General features: G+C 43.7%; 1 protein-coding gene across 2 annotated transcripts in view; it reads right to left on the minus strand.

Annotated features, from left to right (window-relative positions):
- Positions 1–12349, minus strand: part of LOC112234140 (kalirin-like) — a 263265-nt gene that overhangs the window by 149803 nt on the left and 101113 nt on the right. For both annotated transcript variants that reach the window (XM_024402137.2, XM_024402136.2), the window contains exons 2-3: positions 11587–11661; positions 6255–6369 (exon numbers count right to left, since the gene is read on the minus strand). In XM_024402137.2, coding sequence (XP_024257905.1) covers positions 6255–6369; positions 11587–11661 — 190 coding nt within the window. The remainder of the gene's footprint in view (positions 1–6254; positions 6370–11586; positions 11662–12349) is intronic.

The raw sequence follows: 12349 nt of genomic DNA on the forward strand, positions 1-12349 counted from the left end.
CTACACACAATACCCCATAATGACAAAGCGAAAACAGGTTTTTAGACATTTTTGCAAATGTATATAAAAAAAAGAAAAACAGAAACACCTTATTTACGTAAGTATTCAGACCCTTTGATTTGAGACTCGACATTGAGCTCCTGTAGATTCTGCTTCCATTGATCATCCTTGATTTGGCCCGTCTATATAAGGTCCCACAGTTGACAGTGCATGTCAGAGGAAAAACCAAGCCACGAGGTCGAAGAAAATATCCGTAGAGCTCCGAGACAGGATTGTGTCGAGGCACAGATCTGGGGAAGGGTACCAAAACATCTCTGCAGCACTCCACCAAGCAGGCCTTTTATGTGGACAGACGGAAGCTGCTCCTCAGTAAAAAGCACATGACAGCCCGCTTGGAGTTTGCCAAAAGGCACCTAAGGGACTCTCCGACCATGAGAAACAAGATTTTCTGGTCTGATGGAACCAAGACCGAACTCTTTGGCCTGAATGCCCAGCGTCATGTCCCTACGGTGAAGCATGGTGGTGGCAGCATCATGCTGTGGGGATGTTTTTCAGCGGCAGGGACTGGGAGACAGCTCTTAAGGTTCCTTTGAGAACACTTGCCAGATAAAGAATGGTGTGGCATCAGACGTGGCATCCACAGTATTTCTAAAAGGTTTGTGAAATGTGTGGAAGCCTGTAGATGAGCCCCTTTCATACAGAAAATTGGCAAATGTTAAATTGGCGAAAATTTTTCAGGGTACCATTTCTAATGTTGATTTATGAGTTAAATGAACACTAAAAATAGTTCATTTAAGACTAATTTGGTGTAAAACAACCCCAGTGTTATTTATTGTTTATTTCAATATCTATCTTTCTGCATGTACATTAACTTATTCATTCATCTTATGCTACTCAAATATTAATAACATACATTTTTCTAAACTTACACTGAACAAAAATATAAACGCAACATGTAAAGTGTTGGTTCCATGTTTCATGAGCTGAAAAAAAAGAGTGCCTCATGTTGGCGGTGGGCTTTTGGTATGGGCAGGCATAAGCTACTGACAACGAACACAACTGCATTTTATCGATGGCAATTGAACGCACAGAAATACCGTGACGAGATCCTGAGGCCCATCTGAAGCTGGAGACTTATATTTCCCTCACTAACTTTAAACATCAGCTATCCGAGCAGCTAACCGATTGCTGCAGCTGTACATAGCCCATCAGTAATTAGCCCATCCAATCTACCTACCTCATCCCCATATTGTTTTTATTTACTTTTCCGCTCTTTTGCACACCAGTATCTCTACTTGCACATCATCATCTACACATCTATCACTCCAATGTTAATTTGCTAAATTGTAATTGTAATCAAAGAACCATCCCATTGAAGGTTCTTCAGAGAACCTAAAATGTTTCCCCTATGGCATCGCTCGGAAAAACATTATTTGGTTCCAACCTGAACCTTTATTTTTTAAGTGTAGGGAATAGGGTGCCATTTGAGATGCAAGCCTAGTGTGCATCGAAGAGAGAAATCCGATCTGCAATGTACAGATAGGTTTAACGTACTAAGGCAGGTAAGGAAACAGAGCAGCTGTTCTAGCAAACTGTCATAAATCATTCCTGCGGCTTTTCTTCAGGGAGTCTCTCTAATGGCCCTCCTGGAAAAACTAAAAAGGCTTGGTGAGAGGGAGAGAGGGAGCCCCCGAAAATCCTGGGCTCACTGTTTACATTAGCCCACTGTAGCCTCAAGGATGGGCTCACAGCCAGATGCTTTCATGAGACTCCACTCCACACTAGTCCATACACCAAATGGGTGAGTCCTAAACGGCACCCTATTCAACATATAGTGCACTACATTTGACCACAGCCCTATGGGCCCTAGTCAAAAGTACGGCAGTGGTTCCCAACTCTAGTCCTCGAGTACCCCCAACAGTACACATTTTTATTGTAGCTTCAAACTGTCAACTAATTATCAGGCCCTCAATGAGTTGAATCAGGTGTTTTATGTCTGGGGCTACAACAAAAACTGTGCTGTTGGAGGTCCTCGAGGACTGGAGTTGGGAACCACTGATATAGGGAATAGAGTGCTATTTGGGTTGCATCATTTGTATACATACGCTACATTAGCCAAACACAGCCTGAGCAGAGGTGGAAGGGAGTGAAAAAAAGACTGAGAGTAACAGCTCTATTATGGATGGATTAGTTAATAGTGCAACTGGGTTTGGCCAAGAGGTTGGCTTTCTGAAAGACGTGTGTGTGTGTGTGTGTGTGTGTGTGTGTGTGTGTGTGTGTGTGTGTGTGTGTGTGTGTGTGTGTGTGTGTGCATGCGTGTACTGGGTTTGGCCAAGAGGTTGGCTTTCTGAAAGCCTCCTCTGTGACAGACAGAAGATGGGCCCTCACGCATATAATTAAATAGAACACTAGATTTTGACATTGGCATCCTAGCAATATGACTAATTAATCCACCACCTTGGTTAGGATAACTTTCATTCTGATCAAATATGGTAAAATACTGTATCAAACAATACATGTGTTGATATAAGCCAATCTGCACAGTATATATGTTAGCTAGTTAGTCAGCTAGTGAATTATAGGATCTCTATGCCCTCACATCTCACATACCAGAAACAAATAATAAAAGTGGAAAATCATATATGGTTCTCCGTCTTCCTATTGAAATGGCTGTTAGTAGTACACTACACAATCAAAAGCATGGGCTCGTCGAAAATCTCATTCCAAAATCCTGGGCATTAATATGGAGCTGCTCCCTCCTTTGCTGCTACAACAGCCTCCACTCTTCTGGGAAGGCTTTCCACTAGATGTTGGAAACATTGCTGCGGGGACTTGCTTCCATTCAGCAACAAGAGCATTAGTGAGGTCAGGCACCGATTTTGGGCGATTAGGCCTGGCTCACAGTCAACGTTCCAATTCATCCCAAAGGTGTTCGATGGGGTTGAGGTTAGGGCTCTGTGCAGGCCAGTCAAGTTCTTCCACACCAATCTCAACAACCCATTTCTGTATGGACCTTGATTTGTGCACGGGGGCATTGTCCTGCTGAAACAGGAAAGGGCGTTCCCCAAACTGTTGCCACAAAGTTGTAAGCACAGAATCGTATAGAATGTCATTGTATGCTGTAGCATTAAAATGTCCCTTCACTGGAACTAAGGGGCCTAGCCCGAACCATGAAAAACAGCCCCAGACCATTATTCCTCCCCCACCAAACTTTACAGTTGGCCCTATGCATTGGGGTAGGTAGCGTTCTCCTGGCATCCTCCAAACCCAGATTTGTCCGTCGGACTGCCAGATGGTAAAGCGTGATTCATCACTCCAGAGAACACGTTTCCACTGCTCCAGAGTCCAATGGGGCAAACTTTACACCACTCCAGCCGACGCATGGTGATCTTAGGCTTTTGTGTGGCTCCTCTGCCATGGAAACCCACTTCATGAAGTGACCAATGAATAGTTATTGTGCTGACGTTGCTTCCAGAATATATTTGGAACTCGCTAGTGAGTGTTGCAACCGAGGACAGATGATTTTTTACGCACTACGTGTTTCAGCACTCAGCGGTCCCGTTCTATGAGCTTGTGTGGCCTACCACTTAGCGGCTGAGCCGTTGTTGCTCCTAGCACTTACATTTGACTGGGGCAGCTCTAGCAGGGCAGAAATTTGACAAACTGACTTATCGGAGCTCTTCAGAAAGGCCATTCTACTACCAATGTTTGTCTATGGAGATTACATGGCTGTGTGCTCGATTCTATTCACCTGTCAGCAACGGCTGTGGGTGAAATAGTCAAACACACTATGCACTATATATACAAAAGTATGTAGTATGTAAATTGTATCTATAATTTCCATTCATCTTTCTGTGGAAGCATTTAAAAAAAAATGTACTATGAGAATTACAAATGTCTACAATATTCTTAGATTGTGTATGTCATGCCAAGTGTTCCTTTTGTGATTGTAATTTCTGTGTCGAGAATTTTTTTTAAATGCTCCCACAGAAAGATGTATGGAAATTATAGATACAATTTACATACATCCTTCTGTGGGAGCATTTTCACATTTGTCCTACTAGAATTACAATCACAAAAGGGACACTTGGCTCGACACACAAAATCTAAGAATATTCAATCACATAATGTCTACATTTCATGATATACAGTGCATTTGAAAGGCGTTTAGACCCCTTGACTTTTTCAACATTTTGTTACGTTACAGCCTTTTTCTAAAATATATGTATTTTTTAATTCCCCTCATCAATCTACACACAATACCCCATAATGACAAAGCAAAAACAGGTTTTTAGAAATTTTTGCAAACACCTTATTTACATAAGTATTCAGACCCTTTGCTATGAGATTCAAAATTGAGCTCAGGTGCATCCTGTTTCCATTGATCATCCTTGAGATGTTTCTACAACTTGATTGGAGCCCACCTAGGGTAAATTCAATTGATTGGTCATGATTCGGAAAGGCACACACTTGTCTGTATAAGGTCCCACAGTTGACAGTGCATGTCAGAGCAAAAACCAAGCCACGAGATCGAAGGAATTGTCCTTAGAGCTCTGAGACAGGATTGTGTCGAGGCACAGATCTGGGGAAGGTTATAAAAAAATGTCTGCATCACTGAAGGTCCCTAAGAACACAGTGGCCTCCATCATTCTTAAATGGAATACATTTGGAACCACCAAGATTCGTCCTAGAGCTGGCCACCTGGAAAAACTGAGCAAACGGGGGAGAATGGCCTTGGTCAGAGAGGTGACCAAGAACCCGATGGTCACTCTGACAGAGCTCCAGAGTTTCTCTGTGGAGATGGGAGAACCTTCTTGAAGAACAACCGTCTCTGTAGCACTCCACCAATCAGGCCTTTATGGTAAAGTGGCCAGACGGAAGCCATTCATCAGTAAAAAAAGGCACATGAGTTTGCCAAAAGGCACCTAAATGACTCAGACCATGAGAAACAAGATTGAACTTTTTGGCCTGAATGCCAAGCGCCACATCTGGAGGAAACATGGCACCATCACTACGGTGAAGCACGGTGGTGGCAGCATAATGATGTGGGGATGTGTTTCAGCGGCAGGGACTGGAAGACTAGTCAGGAATGAGGGAAAGATGAATGGCGCAATGTGCAGAGAGATCCTTGATGAAAACCTGCTACAGAGCACTCAGGACATCAGACTGGGGTGAAGGTTCAACTTCCAACAGGACAATGACCATAAGCACATAGCCAAAAAAAACGCAGGAGTGGGTTCGGAACAAGTCTCTGAATCTCCTTGAGTGGCCCAGCCAGAGCCGGGACTTGAACCCGATCGAACATCTCTGGAGAGACCTGAAAATAGCTGTGCAGTGACGATCCCCATCCAACTTGACAGAGCTTGAGAGGATCTGCAGAAAAGAATGGGAGAAACTCCCCAAATACAGAAAAATCGAGGCTGTAATCGCTGCCAAAGGTGCTTCAACAAAGTACTGAGTAAAGGATCTGTATATTTATGTAAATGTGAAATGTCCGTTAAATTATTTTTTAAATACATTTGCAAAAATGTCTAAACATGTTTTTGCTTTGTCATTATGGGGTATTTTCTGTAGATTGACGAGAAAAATGACAATTGTTTATCCATTTTAGAATAAGGCTGTAACATAACAAAATATGGAAAAAAGTTAGGGATCGGAAATACTTTCCGAACGCACTGTACACCACGACATGGATGACCATCTTCTTACGACAACAAAACAGAATGAACCGTGTTGAAGTACGCTCTAATGTGTATGCCGTGTGTCAGCATACATGTCGACGGCATGTTTCTCCTGCTAGCCACATACATTAAGTCATGTTTACATTAGTATGATTATGAAATGAGTCCAGGGACCGTATGTGTCAAGCGTCTCAGAGTAGGAGTGCTGATCTAGGATCAGGTCCCATCTGTCCATGTAATCTTGCAGGTTGACGTTTATTGTCATGAGTCTTGTCCTGGAGGCAAAACTACGTGATTCCCCTTTAGATATGCCAGCCGCAAAGTCAAAATGGGCTATATTGTAAGAATGTGCTTTTTTGGTTTTAATTTAAAGTTAGGGTTAGCAGTGTGGTTACAGTTAGGGTTAGGTTTAAAATCAGATTTGATGACTTTTTGGCTGTGCCAGCTAGTGACCATTCTGCAGAGTTGACTCCAGAACAAGATTGAAAAATGCTAAACTGCTTCAATCTTAATCAATGTGATCTAAAAAGCAAAAAGCGGATCATAAATCAGATACATCTCCACTGTTCTTACCTGGGCACAGTGGAGAGGTACGTCACCAGCTGTCGCAGCTCCTCGTGTTTTATTCTATCATGGTTGCTTCTGGCAGGGAAGGTCAGTATGGGGCCACCTCTCTTATCACGACCTCCTGTAGGAACACAGACAGTGGAAATCTCCTTATTTTTGAGAGCAGTATGTCAGAAATAGATAGAGCTTTAAGTGCACATCAGGGTTCCGCTCCAAATGGCACCCTATTCCCTATAGAGTGCACTACTTTGACAAGGGCCCATATGGTACTAAAGCTTCACGCTGCGATTCTCAGTATTCTCTCAAAGTTCCCGTGTACATCAATTACGGTAAGACATTGTATATAATGGGAGTAGAAAGGGTCTGTCTTCATGTCTCTCATTTACTAGGTCTTTATCCCAAATGGCACCCTATTTCTTGTACTACTTTTGACCAGAGCCCATGGTCAAAAGTAGTGCACTGTAATAGGGAATATGGTGTCATTTGGGACGCATCCCATGTCTAGAGGGATGCATGACCTGTTTGAGGGGGAAGTACATTTGTTTATCCCTGGTGCTCATGGGACTTGGCAACAGCAAGGGAGACAGGGAGGCAAGGCAGCAACAACGCCCCAGAGGAAGGGCATGGAGGGCCTTGTCCAGGTGGGATTTTGTTGGTGACAGATCTTTGTTGACATTTTTTGGGAGAACCAACCCCCTCGGATGGCGGAACTCCCCCGTGCCTCCCCCTCCCCTCTCTGACAAATGTCCACCAGTCTTTCATCCTCAAGGTCCCCCCCTCAGCGTGTATGTGTGTGTGTGTGTGTGTCTGCACCACACACTGGGCCTCGTCACAGAGATAAGGCCAACATTACTCTACTGCTGCTGGGGGAACCTCTATATATTTACGGGAGAAAAAATGAGTGTCACTGGCATAACCCCAGTTATATGAGAATGTATGAGTGAGATGTCTCACTTGTGGAATCACACAAGATCACACCAATCACACAAGATCTGTTGGAGACAGACAGGTCGAGTGGCGAACAAGGTGAGTCCCTTCCCTCCTTATAAGGCGCCACTCGCACATCCTCTGGTCATTCTCAAGCACGGTTCTCTTCCTTGGGCTCGTGCGAGCAGTGAAACATTTCACTCATATATTCTCATAGAACCGGGGTTACGCAAGTAACCCTAGGTTCTATTTCGAATACTAATTTCAATGTCTCACTTATGGGATATGGCCAACTCCCGTATCGCAGACATGCTCTCCAAAGCCAGGGTAGTCCCAACAGCATCACCCCTCAGAGGCTCTGAGGAAGGTGCAGTGACAACCAGTCATTAAGACCTCATTAATGTATGAGGGGTGGCCCAACACGCCGCATTGAAAATCTCTTGCAAAGAGATGGCTTTGAACAGTGCCCAAGAGGTAGCCATACCTCTGGTGGAATGAGCCCTCAGACCCTACGGGGGGCGGTAAATCCTTGCTATTATAAGCCAATATACTGTAATAGCCTATCCAATGGGATAGCCGTTGACGAAAGAGGAGCCCACACTTGCAGGGGGGCGCCCAAGGCACGAAGAGTTATTTCGCCATGCTTTCGTTCTATCCAAGTAGATGTGCAAAGGATGCACTGGAGATAAACGGTGGAGACGCTCTCCTTTCGTAGAAGTGAGGGGCGGAAGGTGAAAAGCCATGTACTCTTGTAATTGCTGCTGACCTGAGGCATAAAGGCGGGGCAACAACGTTACCTAACAATGTTACCTTCAGTAACCCCAGGGCAAACTGTGGGCACGAATGGTGGACTGACGGTGCGTGCAGCTCACTCACTCGCTTTGCGGATGTAAGGGCAATCAGTAAAGGAGAGATATTTCATCTGCTCGCTTTCCGGCAGAAGTGAAACTGCCTCCAGAGCAATAGACAGGTCCCAAGATGGGGCTAAAGGCTTGGAAACTGAGCGTACGTAACGCGCTTCCTTCATAAGACAAGATATCAGAGGATGTTTCCTTACTGTGTTATTGTTGAAGCCCATATGACAGGCCGACAATGCTTCTAAATAGACCTTAACAGTGGAGAACGACCTTTCCTCTGTCCAAAATGTCCTGTAATATGCATACAATCTGGCCTACAGAGCCTTGGTGAGAAAATATCTGTTTTTGTTCACACCACTTCTCAAAAACACACCACTTGTTTCCATACGGTGAGCGTGTAGAAGGGGCTCTTGCTGGGTTTTCTCAATGATTCCGAATGACAAGCCTGTTGAATAATAGTGAAGACATCAAAACTATGAACTAACACATTTGGAATGATGTAATAACCAAAAAAGTATTCAACAAATCAAAATATATTTTAGATTCTTCAAAGTAGCCACCCTTTGCCTTGATGACAGCTTTGCACACTCTTGGCATTCTCTCAACCAGCTTCACCTGGAATGCTTTTCCAACAGTCTTGAAGGAGTTCCCACATATGCTGAGCACTTGTTGGCTGCTTTTCCTTCACTCTCAGGTCCAACTCATCCCAAACCATCTCAATTGGTTTGAGGTCGGGTGATTGTGGAGGCCAGGTCATCTGATGCAGCACCATCACTCTCCTTCTTGGTCAAATACCCCTTACACAGCCGGGAGGTGTGTTTGGGGTCATTGTCCTTTTGAAAAACAATTGATAGTCCCACTACGCACCAACCAGATGGGATGGCGTATCGCTACAGAATGCTGTGGTAGCCATGCTGGTTAAGTGTGCCTTGAATTCTAAATAAATCACTGACAGTGTCACCAGCAAAGCACACCCACACCATCACACCTCCTCCATGCTTCACGGTAAGAACCACATATGCAGAGATCATCCGTTCACCTTCTCATCAAACCAAAGGACAGATTTCCAACGGTCTAATGTCCATTGCTCGTGTTTCTTGGGCCAAGCAAGTCTCTTCTTCTTATTGGTATCCTTTAGTAGTGGTTCATTTGCAGCAATTCGACCATGAAGGCCTGATTCACGCAGTCTCCTCTGAACAGTTGATGTTGAAATGTGTCTGTTACTTGAACTCTGTGAAGCATTTATTTGGGCTGCAATCTGAGGTGCAGTTGACTATAATGAACTTATCCTCTGCAGAAGAGGTAACTCTGGGTCTTCCTTTCCTGTGGCTGTCCTCATGAAAGCCAGTTTCATCATAGCGCTTGATGGTTTTTGCGACTGGACTTTCGTTTCTCTTTGCTTACTTGAGCTGTTCTTGACATAATATGGACTTGGTATATTACCAAATAGGGCTATCTTCTGTATTCCACCCCTAACTTGTCACAACTGATTGGCTCAAACGCAATAAGAAGGAAATAAATTCCACAAATTAACTTTTAACAAGGCACACCTGTTATTTTAAATGCATTTCAGGTGACTACCTCATGAAGCTGGTTGAGAGAATGCCAAGAGTGTGCAAAGCTGTCATCAAGGCAAAGGGTGACTACTTTGAAGAATCTCAAATATAAAACATATTTTCATTTGTTTATCACTTTTTTGGTTACTACAGGATTCCATATATGTTATATCATAGTTTTGATGTCTTCACTATTATTCTACAATGTAGAAAATAGTAAAAATAAAGAAAAACCCTTGAATGAGTTGGTGTGTCCAAACTTTTGACTGGTTCTGTATTTTATTTTACCAGGCAAGTCAGTTAAGAACAAATGATTATTTTCAATGACGGCCTTCGAACAGTGGGTTTACTGCCTTGTTCAGGGGCAGGACGACATAGTTTTACCTTGTCGGCTCAGGGATTCGATCTTGCAACCTTACAGTTACTAGTCCAACGCTATAACCACCAGGCTACCTGCCTCCCCAATATCTGTAGCTCGTCTTTACAGCTCAAAGAATGCCTTGAGTTAACAACGGCCTTAGATTATTATTCTGATTCTTTCTATTCCACATGGCGTTGAACTTGTTTTTAGAACAGAGTTCTAGTCAGCTCCCGTTCCCAGTCAGCTTTCTTCACCAGTATGAAACAAAAGGCAAAAAAATATGTTTTAGCCACACTGGCTGGCTGCAATGAACTTAGAGGGATTCTGACCAGCAGCATTGTATTAATGAGCATTGAGGTCATGGAAATGTTTATCTCGACTGTCCAAACCTGGGTATAAACACTATTTTAAATAATTTCAAATGTTGCTGTCTTTGATTGAGCTTACCTACCACAATAGAGCCAATAGAACACCTACAGAATTGCAAACCCCACCCATCTGGCCCTGCAGCCATGCTAAAGCAACCGCTAAAAGTATTTGACAGATTTTGAATAGTATTTGAACCCAGGTCTGCACACTGTACTGTTGAACTCTGTAACGAGAATGTCCTGTACAGTAGAAATGACCAGGGTGACATCATCATCAAAGCTACAGTAAGGTCTAGGGGAGGGGAATGTGATGTGTCCTTGTACTGACATCCAGTATGTCCCAAATGGAACCCGTATTCCCTATATAGTGCACTACTTTGGACCAGAGCCCATAGGGGTCCCCAGCCTTACATCAACAGTACTGGAAACCAAACCTGACAGCCCATGTAGAGGTTGTGACTCAATGTAAGGTACTCTGCTACAACAGGATATCATGGGGTGGCAGGTAGCCTAGTGGTTAGAGCGTTGCGCCAGTAACTGAAAGGTTGCTAGATCCAATCCCAGAGCTGGAAAGGTGTTCCGCAAGGCAGTTAACCCCCAACAACCCCCCTGCCCATCTTTGATTCAGAGTGGTTGGGGTTAAAGGTGGAAAGAAACATTTTGTTTGATTGCATTCAGTTGTGTGCAACTGACCCGCTCCCTTCCGCAGAATGAGTGATCTCTCATTTAAGTCTCTGAACAGCCACTATGATCCGTAAGGAAGTATTAGCGAAGTTATGACCTGTCTGAACTAATGGCCAATCACATGTCCTGATGTACCCTGTGCTGTTGCTTCATGTTAATTAATTGGATCAAATAGACAAAAGGATTCCCTAGTAACTAAACAGAAGCAAAACAACCGAAACGGGGAGGGACCTACCTAAACTTGTTCAATGAGAAAGAAACTCTCTTTCCCGCACGTGAAAGTTGTTGTTGTTGTGCCGATGGTTAAACGCCTACATGCTTGTCATGTGCTACTAAATCATACTTGTCATGTGCTACTAAATCATACTTGTCATGTGCTACTAAATCATACTTGTCATGGGAATTTCCTCAGCATTTGTCTGCCATGAACACTGCCGGCCAGAAAATAAAACATCTTCATGATTTCCCATAGTGGATTCGTCAAACTGAAGCGTCACTGTTGCAACCCAAACAGTACCCAGTAGTGCACTACTTTGGAACAGGGCCGACAGGGCTAGGGAATAGGCGACGCAGGCACACACTCACCTGACACAAAGGCCACTTTCTCTTTCAGCACAGGCAGGACATCAGACGCCTTAATCCCATCGTTTCTGAAGGACCCTGGAGAGGAGGAAGAGAGTCAGATCAGGACAAGATTCAGCCAATCAGGACAAGATTCAGCTAATCAGCTTTCATCTCTGTAATCTCACTAAGTGATGTACATTCCTGAAATAAAAGGAACACATAACTACAGTCTGATGATGATGATAGATAACACAAAGACAAGAGTGCCCTTCTCCTCAATGTTTTTCCCAGACCCTGAGAACTTTTTCTTCACAAAGTTCTCACAAAGTTTTCTAAGCCAATGACATGTCATTAGAACAGGGATAAATGACGATTTAAAAAAAGAGAACAAACATAATGGTATGTTCCAGTACTCTATGCTATATTTTTTTTTAGGCCTAGCTGATTCTTTTTCATCTTCTGTAATCACATACCTGTAATATCGTTGTTAAAGTCCTGCATGGTATATGAGCATCGAAAATAGGTTCATTTGCATTCAAGAGAATGTTTCCCGAATCACAGAGCACCATTTAGGACTATTACAAAGCTATTACCGTAGGTTTCTACCGCTCTTTCCCTCTCATTGACTTCAAACTGCATACAGACTTGGTATTCACAACCGTGCCTGGCCACTTTCCTCTCCTGATCGCACAAAAACACAGGGGGAGAGGCGAGGCAAGGACATTGATCACAACGCAACAGCAGCACAACGAGCTGGAGGATGAAGACCATTCTCCACACTACA

The sequence above is a fragment of the Oncorhynchus tshawytscha genome, linkage group LG03 (assembly GCF_018296145.1).
Source record: "Oncorhynchus tshawytscha isolate Ot180627B linkage group LG03, Otsh_v2.0, whole genome shotgun sequence".
Classification (NCBI taxonomy): Eukaryota; Metazoa; Chordata; class Actinopteri; order Salmoniformes; family Salmonidae; genus Oncorhynchus; species Oncorhynchus tshawytscha.